Raw genomic sequence first — 19,566 nt, forward strand, 5'->3', positions numbered from 1 at the left:
TGAATTACGTGATACAGTGTTGTTAGCTGTGGCTGTCCTCTTGACCAGTCTCTCCCATCCTTGCTCCCCTCTCCTCTTTCTCCTCTTGGTACCACGCTCCTGCTCTCTATTTCTATGACCTCAGCTTGTTTAGATCCCACATATGAATGAGATCATGAGGAATTTGTCTTCCTGTGCCTTGGTTTATTTCACTTCACAATACTCTCCATATTTATTCACAGCAAGTAACATTTCACTCTTTGTGTGGCTGTTGAAAGATTCTGTTGTGAAAACGCACCACATGTCCCTTCTCCATCATTAGACAACTCTATTGGTTCAGCAAACTGTCACTGTCCACAGTAGTCCTTAAGTGTTCACTCAGTGATGATACCCAACCCCTAACAGCAAAGCTAATTAAGATAATTACAGAATTAAGCATTTGGAAATGGGCAGTGCTCTCAGGACTAAAACAATTGTGAAATCACATTGTTTAAATGTGTGATGTACAATAAACTGAAAATTTTCTACATACAGTTAATCAATTTATTGTTTGACTGTAATCAATTGCATTAAAATTGGAGAGCTGTAAAGCACCTAGTGCCTCCATTTGATAATTCAGCACCGTGGTATTCCGTCTGAATTTGACTCATGTGGAGAAAGTAAAAACTAAGCTGCTATTGCAAGTCAAAACTATGCTCATGAGTTTTTGGTTTTTGTAACATTTCTGGGTATTGGTATCTCCTGTGTTGCTCCATTTGTGTTTTGTAAGTGAATACTGTGTGACACATGCTACTGGCAATATGGAATTTGTTCTTCATGTAAAGAAAGTCACAACCATACAAGATAAGCCAGACAGCAAAAGATGCCTGAAGTTAATGAGTGTAGGAGTGAACCCCACACGCTTCTGACTCCCAGCTTGTACGATTCTCTCTCTCTGGTAAATAAATATATTGTACTCCCTATAGCATTGACTGTCATCATTAAATGAGGATGTATTTACCTGACCAAAAACCAAAAACCCATCTCCATTGAAACTCAGAACTCTACAAGTGTGCACAAATAAGAAAAGCAAACATACTTCTATTCTGTCTTCTTCTCACAAACAGACATAGGCTTGCTTGGATCAAGCAGATATGATTGTTCTCTAGGGCATGTTAGCCAAGCTTGTCTCCACTCACTTCCTCAGTGTCCCCTCCATTGGCACACATAGAAAGCTTACAGAGCAGAGCTGACAGAGCTTCTTCCAGTTTAGAAATGACAGGATCTCCAAGATTTGATTCGTTTTGCCACGTGGAGGTCGACCCCATAAACACCAGCCTGAGTGCATTTGTAAGCTTGGTGAACTCTTTATGAAGAACTTACATTTACATGAGTGGTATGTTTATGGATTTGACCTTGTGAGGCTTTCTATGCATTTCCTGTAAGAAATCTTAGGAGAGTTTTGGCAAACACACACCAAAAGGAAAAGTTTATGAAACAATGTGGGTCAACTGAAACCACCAAGCATAGTGATCTGCTAAAATACAAATAAATTATGACAAGGCTTTTTATTTTTATTTTTTTGATGATAGAAAGGGTTTACTACATTTTATACTTTAAAATCCATCACCAGGAAGCAAAAGCAGAAACGTGAAGGCAGGAACTGAATTAGAAACCACAACTGCTTACCATCCAGCTCCAGGCTGATTCTTACGCAGCCCAGGCCCACCTGGCTAGGGACGGTGCTGTGCACAGTGGCCTGGGTCTTCCTACATCAATTAGTGAGACATGCACACACATCAGTCCTATGGAGACCACTGGGTGTGTCTGCTTCCCAGGTGTGTCAAGCTGACTACTGGTGCTAACCAGAATAGGTGTTATCATATAAACTCTTTCAGCAACAGGACAATAAGTCACAGTGGGACATCCCAGTGCCACTTTCCCCAATAGTACCCCCCTCTCCCATGGGGCACATGCTTTCAGATCAGCTCTGTATCCCAGGGATCTGCTCTCACAAGCTGAACTCCCTACACTGGCTCACAGCTGATCAATTTGTTTACGATGTCAGGCTTCAAGATTTTGTTTAAATATTCTCAATTTATATCGCATCTTGGACAAGGCTTTTTTTAAATAAGTGGCTTTGCTTCAGAATATGGTGTGTGTGTGTGTGTGTGTGTGTGTGTGTGTGTGTGTGTGTGTGTGTGTTGTATGTTACAGTGTGGGATTAAGAGAGGAAGTTGTATTGTAGTTATCTTGAACAATTTGTGTCCTAAGGTTGTAGTGTTATTCACTTAAAATACTAGCTGAAGAGAGATGGCTCAGCAATTAAGAATACTTGATGCTCTTACAGAAGCCCAGGGTTTGGTTTCCAACACCCATATGACAGCTTACAACTCTCTGTAACTCCAGTTCCAGCAGATCTGGCTCCTTCTTGTAGCCTCCACAGCCACCAGGCACATATGCAGTACACTATATGCAGCAGGCAAAACATTCATGCATATAAAATAAAAATTAGCGAGTCTTTAAAAAATACTAGCTGAGGGAGCTGGGGAGACTGCTCAGCTGTTAAAAATGCCTGCAGAGTGCTTTTGTAGGACTTTAGTCTAGTTCCCAGGACCCACGTTGGGCAGCTCACAACCACCTGCAACTCCAGCTGCACGGGGGCATACAGGGAACACACTCACACAGGCGCGCACACATACACATAAGTAAAAATAAACATTTACAAAAATACTTGCCAAGAACTTTGTGTTAGTGGCTTTTTCTCTATAACCTACTTTGTGTGAGATGCCACATAGACATTTGGTTGTAATTGTACAAGAAGGGTGGTAACCCTCCTTTTAGGAATGAATGCCTTGACCAACTTGTGGACCTATAGCGTGTGCCCAATATGATAGCCGACTCATAGCAAGGTGTGGCATGCGGATGCAAAGCCAAATCAATTTTCCACAAGAGCTGAGTCATTGTCATCTTCCCTGCCAGAGTTCTAGGACTTTAGTGCATTAACAACTTTGAAAGAACATTGGTACCGAAGCAGAGGATGTCACCTTCATCTTGTAATTGACTCAAGAAGTATGTAGCCACGAACAAGTAAAGGATGTAATGAAAGCTGTGTCACTAATGCCCGCTGGAAAGTTTTGTATTGAGGCCTAAAAATAATAATCACATGTCAATATGAACTCACAAAGATGTATCATACAAGATCAAAACTGCAAGGCTCCTGATGTCTGTCATAGAGACTTCACCACAAGGATTCTCCCTGAGTCCTGTCTTCCCTTTGATAAACTGGGCTAGCTCAGGGTTGCAAATGAGTTTTCAGGGTACTATGACCTGCCTACATTCCTGAAAAAAGAACATCTGCAAAGAACAGTCAGGGAAAGGTGATAATTCACACTTTCTATTGTACTCACCTATTAAGTTCTTTACCCATCTGTTTTTACTTCATTAAATTTTTATCACAAGTCATCTCATGGAGTTCACATAAGATCAAGAATATTAGAGCCTCATGCAGGCACCTTGAATTCCATGTCTTCTTGAGAACTCATACACCATATGGTAAGTGTGGTAAAAACCTGAAGTCCATTTTCTATGCATGTGTGATACTTGGGAGACTTATCAAACTCCCATGCACCTGGCTTTGAAATGAGTGGAATTACAGTTGCTGGAAATATCTTCTGAAGTCAGTTTTCATTAGATATGGGCAGAAGGAAAATCTACAAATGGATATTAGATGTTTATTTTTATTTTTTAAGGTAGATTTTAGAGTTTCCCATAGAGGCAGTGCAGGAGCAGCCCAGCATGCAAAGCTTGAACAATAAAGATACACTTAGGACATTTCTACATCATCTAAACCATGGATTACTTTGTTTCATTTTGGTTCTCTATATATCTTGCTTCCTTGTAAAGACTAATCAGCATGTAGATTTTGTAGAACAATATTTACTCAAATGTACAACCCACCAGAGGCCTTCTTCATGTACCATACATAGCTCATTGTTCTGCGTCATCGGTCTCAACTCCATGCCTGTCATTTGCTGCATTTAGAGTATCACAGTGTAGTACATGTTACCACAACCCCCTTCTCTCTGTCCCGTGTCCATGATAAGTCTGATCTCTCTCTACTGATGAGAAATGAGACTTCCATTTCTCTCTGGCTCTTTGATGTCTGCCTATCCTTTTCCACTCCCTGTGACAGTGAAGGTGCTCACACATTATATCTGAAGGCCCATGTTGGCCATTATCCCTGCTCATATTTCAGTGGCTCCACAAACTTCTTTCTTGTTCCATCATCCCTCTACGCCTCTGTTAAACCTGACCTTAAAAATAGAAATCTGCCTTTGTTTCGTCCCCCAACTTTGCACCACTTTGAAAACTATTCTTTCATACTATATTCTCCATAATTCCACTGAAATTTTCTTCTTTCATTTTGGAACCTGGAGAATGGAACTTGGAGAGTCAGGTGCTCCTCCAGCAGATGCTCTACCAGAGAATCACTTCCTGGATTCTCCCTAAATTTCTTTGAGTTACTAGTCTCCCCCAGAGACCCCCAAAGACATGAACACCTTTCCCTTCACTTGGCCTCTCATTCCTAAAAACCTCCTCCCGTCACATTCTTGTGCCTTGCTTTTTAAAAACTGAGTTTCCTCTCTGACCTTGCATTCTAAATGCTGTGGATTTTCTCCAGTTTCTATTTTTGACCATCTTGTGATAAAAGAAATGTAAACATTCTCCCCAAAGTAGATGCATAAAGAATAGAAAGCCCCCAAGTCATGGGAACGTCATGGACTTGAATAGGTTGTGGCAACATGTCAACTATAATTTTTCTAATCACATAAAAATTGTAAGTCTAAGTTTTCCCACTGCTCTGTGTCAACATAAAAATGTAAATTACATACTGGCCACTGCATTTAAATTGTGTGTTTACTCTTGTACTTGATGTTCATTTAGGTTGTTTCCGTTGCTTATGTTGGGGAGTTGCCAGGAATTGTCAGACCCTAACTATTCCTATAACTTCTTTATTAGCCAGTCAACTATTTCTCAAAAGATGCAATCCCATGGAATCCCTCCTGCCCATCAATCCCCAACCATACTCGCTTTCTGTTGTCTAATTGTGTCTGGGTGTATGATTGGATGTAAAAGGCAGTGAAGGGAGGAGGCCAAGGGAAGAAAGGGTGATGATGGCATTGATGAGAAAGAAATGTGGCCTCCTCAAAACAAAGCATCTTTGGAAAGGGTCATTAGCCAACTCCTTTCAGAAAAATTGGTTTCTAAATTAGAGGAAGACAGTGGGGAAGGCAGTGGGGAAAGAGAAGAAATTTATTTGTACATTCTTTAAGTGTAGTGGGTTTTCTTGGTTTCTGTGGGAGACATACAAAGAATTCTAGAATTTGAGCTACACAGTTCAGTGAAATCAATGTTCTGGTAGATGGTTCTTGAAAATAGGTGTATACGTCCCCCCACCCCTGTGCGCGTGCGTGCGTGCACGTGCGTATGCGTGTGTGTGTGTGTGTGTGTGTGTGTGTGTCTTTTCAATTTGCCTATAACTACTTCAATGGGAAACCTTTAAGACTGCCAGTTAAATTCTTTTTTAAAATAGAAGTCAAAGATTATTTTTAATCCATTATTTAATGAAGGATTTGTATCTTAGTGTATAATACTTTGAATGTCTCTATTGGTCAAATGAAAGAGAAATCTTCTTTTCTCCTACAATTCCATATTCTATATTCACGGTTAAATCTCAGCTTTAAGAAAAAACTAGGTTTAAAAATCTTTTCCTTTCCAGTATTTAAAAAAATGATGTGAATGAAGCCTCTGGCAAAGAGTACATATGGACAATTTCCTGATACTTGAGCTCATTCTCACTAAGTTGTGTGCCAGGTGGCATGTCTGCCTGCCTGAAAGCTCCTATGGTTTATGAAAATGCTCCTGTTTTATAGGAATATGCTGGCAAAACCCATCACTTTGTGGATTATTGCTCCTTTTCTGCTAGTTATTGAAGAAAGAATGGAGACAGGCCTAAGTTCAAATCATTTCAGGGTCTGAGACGTGCTTGGTATAAAATCACTCAACTAGAAGAAATATGTGCTTTCTTGTCTGACACTGTATTTCTGTTACATCTTGAAACTATAAGGAAAACTGTTACTTGAGTATGAAATTGGTTGGAAGAAAGGCAGATGAAAAGAATCAGTGAGGAGACATAGTAATTGAGGGTGCTCTCATAGTGATACAAAGATAGAGAATTTTGCTTTTCTAACAATAACACTTATGAAAAAAATAAAAATGTGTTGAAATCCTCTGGTCATCATATCAAAGAGCAGGACTCAGGAGTGACTCGTCTAAGGAAGCAGTGTGGTCATTAGAGTGTCCATGCCTCTCTTCAAATAAAGTTCTATAGCTTCAAATTGATACCACAAGGGTGGGGGAAATATGCTCACTTTGGTTTAATCTTGTAGGGACAACATACCCATATTTGACCTTTTAATGGCATTTATTTATACATTTGAAACCTTGCTGTGCATTTTTAAATATTTAACAGCATCGAGGAAATGCACAGGAGTGATGAGAGACAGCTGCAACTTACCCACATCCTGCTTCTAGGATTAATACTCAGATCCAGAGAGCAAAGGAGGGCAAAGAATTGAATCCCATACAATAGCCAGATCAAGAGGGAGACCGTGATAGGAAGGAGAACAAAGAAGGTGCTGCTGCTACAACCAAATACCATAGACTGTGTAAGTCAAGAACAGGAGCTTAAACAGCTCCTGCTGCTGGAGGTCCAATGGCGTGGTGAACCCTCTGTCGAGAGCCTTCTGCTGCATCCCAGCATAGTGGAGCCCCTCACGTTGTGAGATAGAATGAGGTGCCAGTTCAAGTCTCTGTTATCAATAGCCACTGATGCCGTTAGGGGGACCCCACTCACATGCCCTTATTGATCTTAATAACCCCCTTAAGACTCAATCTCCAAATACCAAGAATATGACTTTGGGATTATTGAGTAACAAGTGAATTCTGGGACAAGCACCCAAGCTGTCAAAGGTAAGACCTGAATTCAGTGCCTGGCGTTTGACAAAGCACAGTGAAGCTGGCATTAATCTAAACCTTGGTATTCTCACCTGAACATAGGATAGAGTAATAGTACTGACTTCATTGAATGTTCAGGGGAATTCACCTAGCTAACATGAGTAAGCCTAATGGTGTTAGCTGTTTTGTTGTTTACTTACAGGAAAACAAATATTGTGGAGGATGTTGAAAGGACACTAAAGGATTTCTAGCCATTTTTAAAGATTTCGAAACAAATTAACATCAATTAAAGGCTCAAAAAATGTCTCCTAATAGCATTCAGCTACACTCATAGAATAGTGACTTCTTCAGCCATCATCAAAGAAGCTTCCTCCAACTGTAGATGCAAACAAATACAGATACCCGAAGCCAGACAATATTCAGAGAATAAAAAACCTTGTAACACTAACCCTAAATGGGGTACCTCCATCAAATCCCTCCCCTCTGTGGAAGAGAGGTCAGGAAGAGTGTAAGAACCACAGAGGATGGAGGATGCGAAGGGAGCAAGGCCTTCTCAGCACAGCACGACCGATGGACTTTGAACTCACACACACAGGCAGTATGCACAGGGCCTGCACAGGTCTAAGCCAGATCTGGTCCCAGTGCTGAGAGGGGAAGTGGGAACACACCCCCATCCCTAGCCCAAAAGCTATCTCCAATTGATAGCCACTCACAAAGGAAAACAGAGTCTCACTGGGGATACAAACCACATCTAAGGGGAAGCCCAATGCCTAGCAGTAAGTGGCCTAAACAAAATTACCTCAAAGTTAGTTTTGGAAAGTTTTTCTTTTTTCTTTTCTTTTTAATCTTACAGGTTCCTTTTGTTTATATGAGTTTTCTGTTTATGCAAATGTGTGTCTTAAGGTCTGTGTGTTTTCTTGTGGTTTTTTTTTTTGGCTCCTTTCCCTCCTGTTTGTCTATTTTGTCCAATTTTGTTGTTTATTATTATCATTATTGTTGTTTTTTTATGTGCCTGTTCATATTCTAATGAAAGAAAGAAGAGAGGGGAAGAAAGGAAGAAAGAAAGAAGGAAAGAGAAAGAGAGCGAGAAAGAAAGAAAGAAAGGAAGGAAGGAAGAAAGGAAGGAAGAAAGAAAGAAAGAAAGAGAGAAAGAAAGGATGTGGGTTTGGATGGGTGAGGAAGTATGGCAGATCTGAAAGGAGTTGGAGGAGGAGAAACCATAATCAAAATATACTGTATGAAAAAAATCTATTAAAAAATAAAATCTCAGGAGTAAGGGGCTGGTAAATCACTCAGCAGGTAAGAGCATGCATGCATGTGAACACACACACACACACAAACACACAAATAAACCAATATACGTTTTAAAAAGGTAATAATCAGACAGCTATAGGATGAGAATAATCAGTAGAGCATTCTTTGCATGTAAGAATCAACTGCTGACATGTCTTCTGGGGAGACAGCATGGCTGTTTTCTGTAGGACCTAACTCCCGGGGGCTGCTTAGAGGTGCTATGGAGTATTGTCATCCAGGGAATACACGGGCCAGATACTGGAGCTTCCTCAAGTGAATGTCATTAGACTTCAGCCCGACTCCATCCACACTTTACCGTCTTATTCTCTAGAATACGATTCTGTTGAATAGGATGTTGACACACTAACGGGCAGATTTTAAAAGTGAAGAATCATAATTCATGGCCAAAATTGGAAAGGATAAACACGGTTAGGAATTTCATCCCTTTCTGCATGCTAGGAGTATCTTTGTGTTGCTTGACTTCTAGAAAATACAGCCTGTTTTAGACTCCTCTGTGGGGACAGTGATTCTCCTTACCTATGGGTACATGTTTCAAGACCCCCAAGGATTCTAAACTGAGAGTAGCACAAAGCCCTATGAATTATGTGTTTTCTCTTATATAAATACTTACCATAAAGTGTTACTTCTACAGGAGGCTCAATAAGGTTAATGACAATAACAGCTCATAAAATAGAGTAATTATGACAACCTTCTGTAATGAAAGTCATTTAAAATGTGTGAGTCGTTTAGTTCTGGAATTTTTCCATTTAATATTTTAGACCACAGATGACTGCAGGTTACTGGTACTACAGCATGGAAAACCACAGGTGAGGGACCCCTGTAAATCTCATTTGAAAAGTGGTCAAACGAGGAAGTTGGCCATGTGCTTTTGTTTTCTCTGCTGTTTTTGACATGTGGGACTGCATTGGCAAAGTCAAATAATATCAGTTTACTGCCATAGACCACGGCTAATGGATTTAAAAGAATTCTTCAGTAACTGCAGAATGAGCTGCCAAAAGTATCCTCCATGCCAAAGGATCTGGGTATGTCTGTTCCATTTATTGAGAATTTCTTGTTTTATCATGACTAAGTGCTCACCAAGGACATAAAAACCCAAACCTCCAGGGTATTTGGGTCTTAGGGGCAAAAACCATACTTCAATGTATCCAGATCCACTTGTAGCACATGCAGATGGTAAGCAAGTACCAATTGTGACAGCGGGTGAGGAGCCTGGGATGTGAAAGGCATCAAGATACTGCAGAGCAGACAGAAGGCATCTACGGTCTCCACGGTACACGGACCAGTTTCTTAACCACATTTATTTCAAATAGTACTGGGCATCTTGAGCCCAAAACTATGATTTTGTCTTGCTTGTTAGATTAAATTTGCATTTTTCAGAAATCACTTAGACCCCGTTTCTTGGTGAAAGCTACCTGTTCAAAATCATTTACATTTTACCTTGACAATAAATGAAATCAGTTAGGAAAAGAGGTTTACTTAGGATTAAAATGAGGGAAAAAACTGAGAATATGTTGAGAATATATTGGAGAAGATCTGAAAAATGATAGAAATGGAGGAAAATTAAGATATTTTGGTTTTCGTTGGAAGCAGAAGTCAGGAAGAATAGCATCAAGTCCTCTCAACATCATTTCATTGCTACCCTTCTTTGCTCTGTTCCTGACTTTCAGCTTCATCCTCTAACAAGAATCATCATTTCCACCTCATAATGTAGTCCAGGCAGCATCCAGTTCAAGCACATGGCTGCTACCCAAAGGTTATATTCACCATTGTCTGAACTGGTAGGATTTCTAGAGTCGATCATTCTCTTCCAAGAATTCTTGAGATAAGGATGTTCCATTGTCTTGCATGACATCCACAGAAAGGAAGATCTTTAGATGCACTTTAGGTCACTTCTCTGGGCTGGGGGTCAAGAGAAATTCCTGGCCTGGTTAGGCTTAAGTCTCACTCACATAGCAAACTGGAATCCAGCTGCACCCCAGTGACGTCATTCCAGAAAATACCTGTGAATTTGGTTTAAGTCAGTCTCTCATTCGTCTCTGAAATTAGTCTGTCAAAATATCTAAAGTACTCCATTGTGACCAATTAACATAGTCTCAGACTCCTAGTGAAACACCATTTTATGATCCCTCAAGACTAATGCAGCCTCTCTTGAGATTAATCCAGACAATCCCTGGGGTTCCTTCCTGCCCTCCAGGAAGCCCGCTTGCCCCTGGACATCTCTGTGGCAATTTGTAGATAAAACATTTGAGGCAGTGTTCTCAAGAAAGTGACTTCAGTACTAGCCTAGTTTCCTCACACTGGTGAACAACTTCTTAGCAGACTCTGGAGACTCCAGGTTGAACTCTCCACCCATTCTTACAGAATAAGGCATCAATAAATAACCAGAAGTGATCTATGGTGGTTATCAGCTGGTGCATACACAACTTACAAACTGAGGGCCACGTGGGGGGCTATTTGTCATTGTGACTAAAATAAAAATGTATAATTACTGAGTTGTCACTAACCCTTAACTTCAGCACATGCGCGGTGTTCACCAGAGTGGCATTTAATAAAAGCTAGCACGCCTGTGGGTTGTGTGGGTCCCATCTTTGGTCCCCATGCTTGCAAGGCAAATACTTTAAGGATCCAGCCATCTTCCCAGACCTCATTACATTTTTTTCATTACATTATTTTTAATGAGAATGGGACTCACATTTTCCCCAACTGTCCACACTGAGCTGTCTGGAGTGTGCTCACTTACCCACTTGAGTTTGATGTAATTCTGTTTGTCTGATCTTGCTTTTGTAACATTTATGGCATCTAGAAAAGCTTATCTCATGGAAGAAGAGTAAAATGGTGTTACTAGAAGCTGGAGAGGGCATGGAGGGGTGAATGGTCAAGGATGAAATCATAATTTGATGGAAGAAATAAACTGATGTTACATTACACGCTGTTTAATTCAACGGAACAATAAATTACTGTATTTTTCACAATAGCCGTGAGTGAGGATTTTGAATGTTTGCATTACAAAGGAATGATGAATATTTGATGTGAGGGATCTAATTATCTTTGTATCATTGTATTATTAATTAAGCATGAAGTGAAAGGAAAAACAAAATATGCAAAAGGCCATTTGCAGACCGGATGTGGGAGTGATGACTTTGAGGGAGGAAGTCATTTCATGGAAATGTGAGGCAGCAGAATGAAACTGAGGCCATGAGTGTACTGACTGTGGTCTCCTTACCTTGCAGGTTCAACATGGGAAAAGACTTTTCGGCAGATCGGCTTTGAAAGGTAAGTAGGGATTCCCATAGCCCTCCCTTAACCACTACTGTCTCCGTTTTATTCTAAGTGGTTTTCCCCTTTCGTCTTGCCATCACTGCTGTGACTCTGTGACCTTGTACATGATGTTATTTTATGTCTCTGAGCCTTGCTGTCTTTGTAAAGTTAGAGCTTTATTGTATAAAATCCTTTCTTAGTGATCTTAACACTAAGAGATAGAGCCAGGAAAATCAGTAGCTCAAGACCTGCGTCAGCTATATGGGGAGTCTGAGGCCAGTCTGGATTACATGAGACCTTGTCTCAAAAACACAAAACATAAAATACAAATAAGATAAAAATCCCCACCTCTACATGGAGGAGAAATAAAGAAAAAATTGAGCATTGGTGTGAGGATGCTTCTTGGACCACAATATAGTCTGAAAGGTGAGCTCTATAACTAAAGAGCTCCCGCAAGTATTTGGCCTTCTCTTGCCTTCATTACCTTGTTCTAATACAAATGCATTTGTATTGGCAATGACTATTCCCAATATTAAAACAGCTACATATTACCAGCTCTAAGATAGTATTAAGATCCCATCACGTAATCCTAAGCATTTCCAAACTGCCATCTCCCCAAAAGAAAAGGAAATGACTCCCAGTAGCATCAGGTAGGTGTTAGCAGTGTCTTGTCAGTGCTGCTCCTCTGAGCTACCTGCCCTGGGAACTGACATAGCAAATGGCTTCCTCCCAGAGGCGTGTGGCATCCCATGTAAAACCTTCAATATGGACATAGACACTGAATCAGAGAGAAATTTCAAAAGTATATTTTTACTAGATCATTTTATTTAAAATTTGACTTACCAAGCCAACAGAGTACTGGAAACATACAAAGGAAACAATAGCATGCTTTAAAATGCTTCACTGTCTTTTCAGTAGTGATGGGCGACTTCACCAGGCCCAATGTGACAGGAGCAGCTTTGCCATTTTCATAAGTAACTTTAAAGACTTATTTCCCTGTACTAATGTCTCCTCTCCCAGCACCATTGCAGTTTAGTTTTCTGTAACTTCTCATAATTAATTACTAAGGATATCAAGGAGGTGAGCCTAAGGATATTGGGGGGTGGCCAACCCCTCAAAGGATGAGGAAGGATGCAGTCTAGAGTCTCTGCAAGAATCTTTCTTTAGGTCCTTCTTTTGTGTGAGTCTTAGGATCACTGAAGGCCCTACCAATATTTAAATAGCCTGATCCCTTCAAAAATGTCACTTTTCTTGGTTTCAATGGCTCCTTTATTTAGATCAGTGTCCCACAAACCTTCCTGTCTTCTTTTCTTAATCACCAGCCTTTGGAAAGCCTGGATTTGTTAGTTGTCCTCTGAAATATTACAATATTAATATCCATACAACAAGAGCCAACTCTGTTAACATAAAAGAAACATGCTTAACATATTTGGGTTTCAATCAGAAATCTTGCTTTTCATAGATATAGATATAAATATTTATAACTCATAGCCATCTGCCAGCCTAGTCATAGTTATACTAGACAACTGTGACAGAATAAAGTCAGTGGCATTCTCCCTGTTCTGAGTATGTTATGAACTAGGATGGCCCACATTCTCAGTAGCAAAGGTCTGGGTCTCATTTAGACCCAAAGTGATGAAGACCCTGGAACTCTGGAGAAGCGTGCATCCATGTCGAGTGTTCATCCATGTCAAGTGTCAATGGTAGCACCTGTGCTTCAGAAAGATCTAATGTGCTTGAACAACGGTGTACTGGGTTTTAAATGCTCTATCTGCAAGAGGCATTTGCTACTGCATCTCACCCTCACTCGCCAAAAGGTGACAGCGAAAGGCACCACAGTAGGATCAGAATAGGCTCTATACATATTCCTCCTTCCAGAGCGAGCTGCAGGTTTCATCTGAGAAAAATAAAAATTTATCAGGTAATTATCCTGGAGCCCAGCAGACTGCCCACAAACCGGCGACAGGTTCCTGCTTTTAGGTCAAGCTGACTGCTGCCTGTTTAAAAATAACAGGCTTTTACTGATCTCTTACCCATTTTCACTCAAAAAGCCAAGGCTTTATTCTCAGTAAATGTGTGTTATCTCTCCTGGACACATGACATCATTGTTAATGTAATTGTATGTGTTTTATTTGATGCTTTCTTAGGATTGTGGAGTGAAACACCTTGTCACTCCAAAAGAACATTTTTAAGTATAAAATCAAACACCAAAAATAGCCTGCCATGATGAACATGTGTTCTCCTAGAATTGTTCACAATGTAGGTAAAGGTGATCCAAAGTCTGGGGAGACTGCAGTGTCCTGCAGCCTTCTGCCTGCTGTCAGACTTGCTGCTCCCACTGTAGAGAAACATCCACCTGTTCGTCCCTTCCTAACCCTCACTCTCTTCATGGTGAAGCCTTTCCTCACAGTTTATGCCCAGACTTCCCCACGTTGCTCTCAAGTTCTCCCATTATGGGATATAGTACACTATCTGGAAACTCATTTCTATGCATCTCCTCCTTTACACAGGAGAGTACTTAATCATCTAAGATAGACTGGTCTTCATACTTCAGTACCCACATGAGCTAGTCAGATGGATAGAGAATGAATGACTGGCTTCCTGACAGGGTTGCACAGGGTGTTTGGCTACAGAATTTAGCCAATGGTGTCTTATTTAGGTTTCTATTGCTGTGAAGAGACACCATGACTACATCAACTCTTATAAAGGAAACATTTAATTGAGGGGGCTCACTTACAGTTTCAGATGGCATGCAGGCAGATATGTTGCTGGAGCCAAGCCTGCTACATCTTGCAGGCAACAGGAAGTCAACTAACACACTGGGTGGTATCTGGAGTATGTGTAACCTCAAAGCCCACCCCCACAGTGACATGCTTCCTCCAACAAGGCCACACACGCTCCAACAAAGCCAACCCCCTAATTGTGCCACTCCCTATGGAATTATGGAATTATGGGGTCATGGGGTTATGGGAGCCAATTACATTCAACCTACCATAGTGGGCTTCAATGCAGCCAGAAAGGATCTAGCATTTTCTAACCCTTACCACACAGCAACTTGCTAGATGATGAGGCAAGCTGTGGCTGTGGCAGGTCACCCCTGTTGTGCAGGGGCTAGGGTAGGGACTAGAGTAGGGGCATATGTAGGGGCTAGGGTAGGGGCAGAGAAAGGGGCTGAGATAGGGGTCAGTAAGGGGCTAGCGTAGGGGCTAGAGCAAGGGACTAGGGTGGAGGTTAGAGTAGGGGGACTAGGCTAGGGGCTAGAGTAAGGGGCTAGGGTAGGGGCTACAGCAAGTGGCCAAGCAGATGTTTCAGTGGATAAGAGGACTTCTTTGCAAGCATGGGGACCTATAAAAAGCCCAGCACACAGTATGATGGATGGGTGAGGAGGAGGAGGTGGGGCAAGGAAATCATGGGAGCTCAACCATCGAGCATCCTAGCTGAAGCATTCATTGCACTTTGGATTTAGTGAGAGACTCTCTTCAGGAAATAACAGAGGGGAGGGGGGAGGGAGGGAAATAAGAAGGAAGGGAGGGGGGAGGGAGGAGATAAAGAATGAGAATGTATTCTGTTTTCTCTGTGTGTGTCTATCTCTGGGTGTGTTGAATGTGTGTGAACAAGTGTGTGATGTTTGTGTGTGTGTGAGAGAGAGAGAGAGAGAGAGAGAGAGTAAAATTTGAAATGTTGAGTTTACCTAGAACTTTATTTACCAGCTTGTGAAATAATCAGCTTGACCTTCAATCATCCCAGAAGGGTATCAGTTAATAGGCATCTGGTAAAATGATCTTTTTGTTTGTTTTTAGAATAAGATGTAATGCTTAATTAAAACATTTATTTCACAACATGACTGAAGGAAAGCATCTCCTGGTTTTTAAGCGCCATCTTTATCAGATTGGGTCACTTTTGCTCAGGGTCCTGGAGGCAATAAATGGCAGTGGTCAGAACTAAGGCTGAGTTCTGGGTGTTTACATTGGCACCACGATCTGGGCTGGAGATACCCCTGTGGTGGCTCATGTTTCACTAGTAGTATGAACAGACAAGCTGTAGAACATATCCCTTAGGGAGTTCAAGTCTGGGTGTTAGCCACACGCTGCATGGAAAACATGAGATGGCAAACCGTGCTGTTTGATGCAGGGGAGAACTGAGGTGTGGGGTCTGGGAACAGCAATGTTTGGGAGGACTGTGTTGATAGGCGCATATCTACAATCTCAGAGTTTGTGTTTGTATCCATCTGCATTCTGTGTGTATACTGCACCCAGATCTTTCACAGCTCTCGTTAACATAAAGTAGTTTCTCTTTGCCTCCATCGGTGACACACCTTAGCTGGGGACAAAGACATTGCACTCAGATAAAATGGCAGCCTCTATGAAGCTGCCGTTAATAGGAATGGTCAGTTTTCTCTTAAGATTGTGGAAAATGCTCTAACCCTCAGACACATACTCACACTTCCATACAAACCTTCCTAAATGTATACAAACTGCCTAACAAACAATCATCGGACTGTAGCTTTGTGGCTTCCTGCCATAGGTAGTGGGTAGCAGAGACAGAAAGACCTTCCATGACTACTAAATACCATGTTTCCTTCCTCTCTTCTCTGTCGCCCACCTCAGCTACTCCTCTCTCAGTGGTTAAAAGACACAAGGAAACTTTCACCAGGTTGGACTCCCAGAGGGTGGGACCAGCATACCTCCTTTGTACCCTTTGGCACCCTCCTGTCGTGCTGCTTTTCATCGTCAGGAGGGAACACTCTCCCGTGTCTGAAGGACTCCAACCCCTGACCCTTCTTTCCACACACCTGTTATTATTATTATCCCACAGGAGCAAACCCTCCTTCCCTGGGAATATCTTATAACCAACCTTTCCTTGCTCAAGAGGGAATTTTCCCTCATCTTGTTTTGGAAAACTTAAATGCAGCTGTAAATGGGTCATTTGTTTGCCTGTGGAATTAATTCCAAGTCCCCATTTGCAGAGTCAAACATGACTCCAGGGACAGACCTGATTTGGGCAATGAGGGAAGGAAGAAAAGACAAAGACAGACAGAAAGCTCTGCCCAACCTGTTTATTATAAAGAGTGAACAGATAGTAAACAGAAGGCTTATGCTGTCCAGCTGGACTTGGGGACAGTAGGTGCTCAATCTCTGTATGGGAGCAGTCTTCAGGCTGTGGACATTCAGGAGGGAGAAAGCTATGGTAGGCATTTTCTGCATTTACTGTCAACATCCAAGTATGGACCAGAAGGGAAGGCTATGCTGTTCCTCCTAAGCTTCACCTCTGAGGAGAAGGCTTTTCTATTCTTCCATGCTTCTGGGGCTCTGGAATCCTTGGCATGGTTGACTTGTGTCAACACACATATTCACTTGGGATTTCACTCACCCAGGGATTCTTCTGCTTTATACACCCAGTATAATATTCAAGGCCTTCAATACCATCTCTCCAGTAAATTCTCCTCCCATGAGCACTTTCTGCTATCACTATCCTTTCTGGTTGCAGTTTCTGCAGAGAGCACCCAATCGTCATGCCATATTGTATCACCTTCCTTACATAAGCTCATCCTTGAAATCTTCCAGAAACATCTCGGTTGTGTGTGTGTGTGTGTGTGTGTGTGTGTGTGTGTGTGTGTGTGTGTGTGTGTGTTAATTTTAAAAACTGATTTTACTGTGTACATATTTCTTCTAAGTAAATTTGTTATCTTGTCTATAAATGCTTTGTGCAATATCATGATACAAATGACATATAAAACAACCTGAAACTAGACTTTTGTGAATTTTTTTAATACTCAGTATGTGTAGATCTTGGATAAATCTCAGAGAGCATCATCTATACCAGAGAAAATCTTTATAGATTCTACAAAGCAAGTTCCCGGACAGCCCGGTATGCTATACAGAGAAACTCTTGTCTCAAAAACAAAACAACAACAAAAAAGGAAGTGGAATTGACATGTGAAGCAACCTTGTTTATAACTTAAATTTAAATTTTTAAATATTTGTTGATTGATTAAGCAATAAGTAATAATTAAAATTAAAAACGAAAAAAAAAGAGAGTGGGGAATTTGATTGATTGATGATTGACACTGGTCTAGTATTTGGTGGTAGATTCTTTTCTAAGGTCCATGACCCTGATTTCCCCTGGAAGCTGGTAGGTTTCCAGTACCAGGCATAATTTCCCTCCTATTTACTGGACCTTGAATCCAGTTAGATAGCTGTTGTTTGCCCCAATATGTGAGTATCACTATTACACATTGATGCATATCTTGCCATGCCTGTAATTGCCATGGTTTGTAGACGTTGCTGAGTTGGACTGTTTATTTGCTTCCCTCTAGGCAACCTACATAGTATTTTCTGGAACCATGAAAGCTATATCACAGGAAAGAATCTTTCATATCAGCTAAGACCATCCGAGTCCTGTGTGTTATGTGTGTGGTGTCTTCAGCAATAAGAAGCTACTCTAAACTATTTAGGAGCAATCAAGAACTTTATTTATAACCTATATTGTTTTGACTGTCACTTGGACTGCCCTGACCAGTCATTTATTTTTTTTCTCCATATTTTTATTTAACTTTTTACATATCACTTTCAGTTCTCTCTCCCTCCCTTCCTCCCCCACCCCCAATCTTCCCAACCCCTCACCCCCACTCCATGCCCCCTCTGCTCCCCAGTGAGGGCAAGGGCTTCCATGAGGGATTTTCAGAGTCTGTCATATCATCCCAGGAAGGGCCCATGTTCTTCCCCATGTGTCCAGGCTGAGAGAGCATCCCTCCACATGACATGGGCTCCCAGAGTCCCTCTGTATGCCAGGAATAAATACTGATCTACTCTCTAAGGTCCCACAGATTGCCAAGGCCTCCTCTCTGTCACCCAGATTCGGTGGGAGGGTGTCCGGATCAGTCCCATGCTGGCCCCCCAGGCATCAGTCTGGGGTCCATGTGTTCCCCCCTTATTTAGGTCAGCTTCCTCTGTGGGTTTCACCAGCCCTATCTTGATTCCTTTGGTCATCACTCCTCTTTGCAACTGGATTCCAGGGGTTCAATTTGGTTCATAGCTGTGGGTGTCTACCTCTGCCTCCATCAGCCACTGCATGAGAGTTCTAGGATGGCATATAAGGCAGCCATCATTCTTGTGCCTTCTTCTGTTTTGATGTTTTGTTGTTATTAGCCTGTGGTTCTTATGGGAATCATTTTTAGCACAAGTGATTTAGCTTTCTTCAAGATTTGTGTGTGTGTGTGTGTGTGTGTGTGTGTGTGTGTATGTAAGTATGCTTTGTGTAAGTTTTAGTTAAATACAACACGATACTCTTTGAGGCCTTATCAAAGAACAGAACAAAGTCCAACTGTAGCCTTCTCCCCTCAGGACGTGCACACAGCAGAGTAGAGCCCTAAGTGGTATGCAAGCTTCTCCTGTCTGCTGTGTGAGCACTGATTGGCCTGAGAGGGCAGCGTTCAGGGAACAGATGAAAAATACCAATAGGTGCGCACACCAGTAACAGAGGGGAGTTCAAGCATGGAATTAAGATACAGCTGAGCCTCACGGGGCTGCAAGGGCTTAAGCCAGATTCAATGTATTGATCTGCTTGCTATAAAGAGAGAAGAGATTTTTTTCACTGGGCCATCATGAGAAGTATTTGGGTTTAAAATCCCCTGTACTCTGTTCTGACCAGTTAAATTTACTTATTTAGAACTGCACAAAGATGATCAAATTTCATAGCAGGCAGAAGGTATTTGCAATGAATTTACTAGTATTTATATGTAGGCACACTAATGGACACAGACCACAATGCAAGGAGAAGGAGGGAACTCTTGAGATGTGAAATTGAGAGTTCAGGCTCCGCCCTAGGCTGGGGATGGTCACCAGCACTTTCATAAAACAGGTGCTTAACTTCTTAAAGAAAAATGTTGCTAGGCTTGTTAGTGTTCTCTGTTTGGCTCATTCTCTATTTCTGGGACACATAGAGTAGCTATTGCCTTTTCACTGGGAGGGATACAGCATGTTTCCCAGTCATTCTCTTAATGGGGGGAGGTACAAA

At 41.5% G+C, this 19,566-nt stretch overlaps 1 protein-coding gene across 3 annotated transcripts in view; it reads left to right on the forward strand.

Moving 5' to 3' along the window:
• The window catches only part of Piezo2 (piezo type mechanosensitive ion channel component 2), a 342,822-nt gene that overhangs the window by 174,731 nt on the left and 148,525 nt on the right, over positions 1-19,566 (forward strand). For all 3 annotated transcript variants that reach the window (XM_040741718.1, XM_040741719.1, XM_040741717.1), the window contains exon 4: positions 11,523-11,565. In XM_040741718.1, the coding sequence (XP_040597652.1) occupies positions 11,523-11,565 (43 nt within the window). The remainder of the gene's footprint in view (positions 1-11,522; positions 11,566-19,566) is intronic.

This window comes from Mesocricetus auratus, unplaced genomic scaffold, assembly GCF_017639785.1.
Source record: "Mesocricetus auratus isolate SY011 unplaced genomic scaffold, BCM_Maur_2.0 Super-Scaffold_6730, whole genome shotgun sequence".
Classification (NCBI taxonomy): Eukaryota; Metazoa; Chordata; class Mammalia; order Rodentia; family Cricetidae; genus Mesocricetus; species Mesocricetus auratus.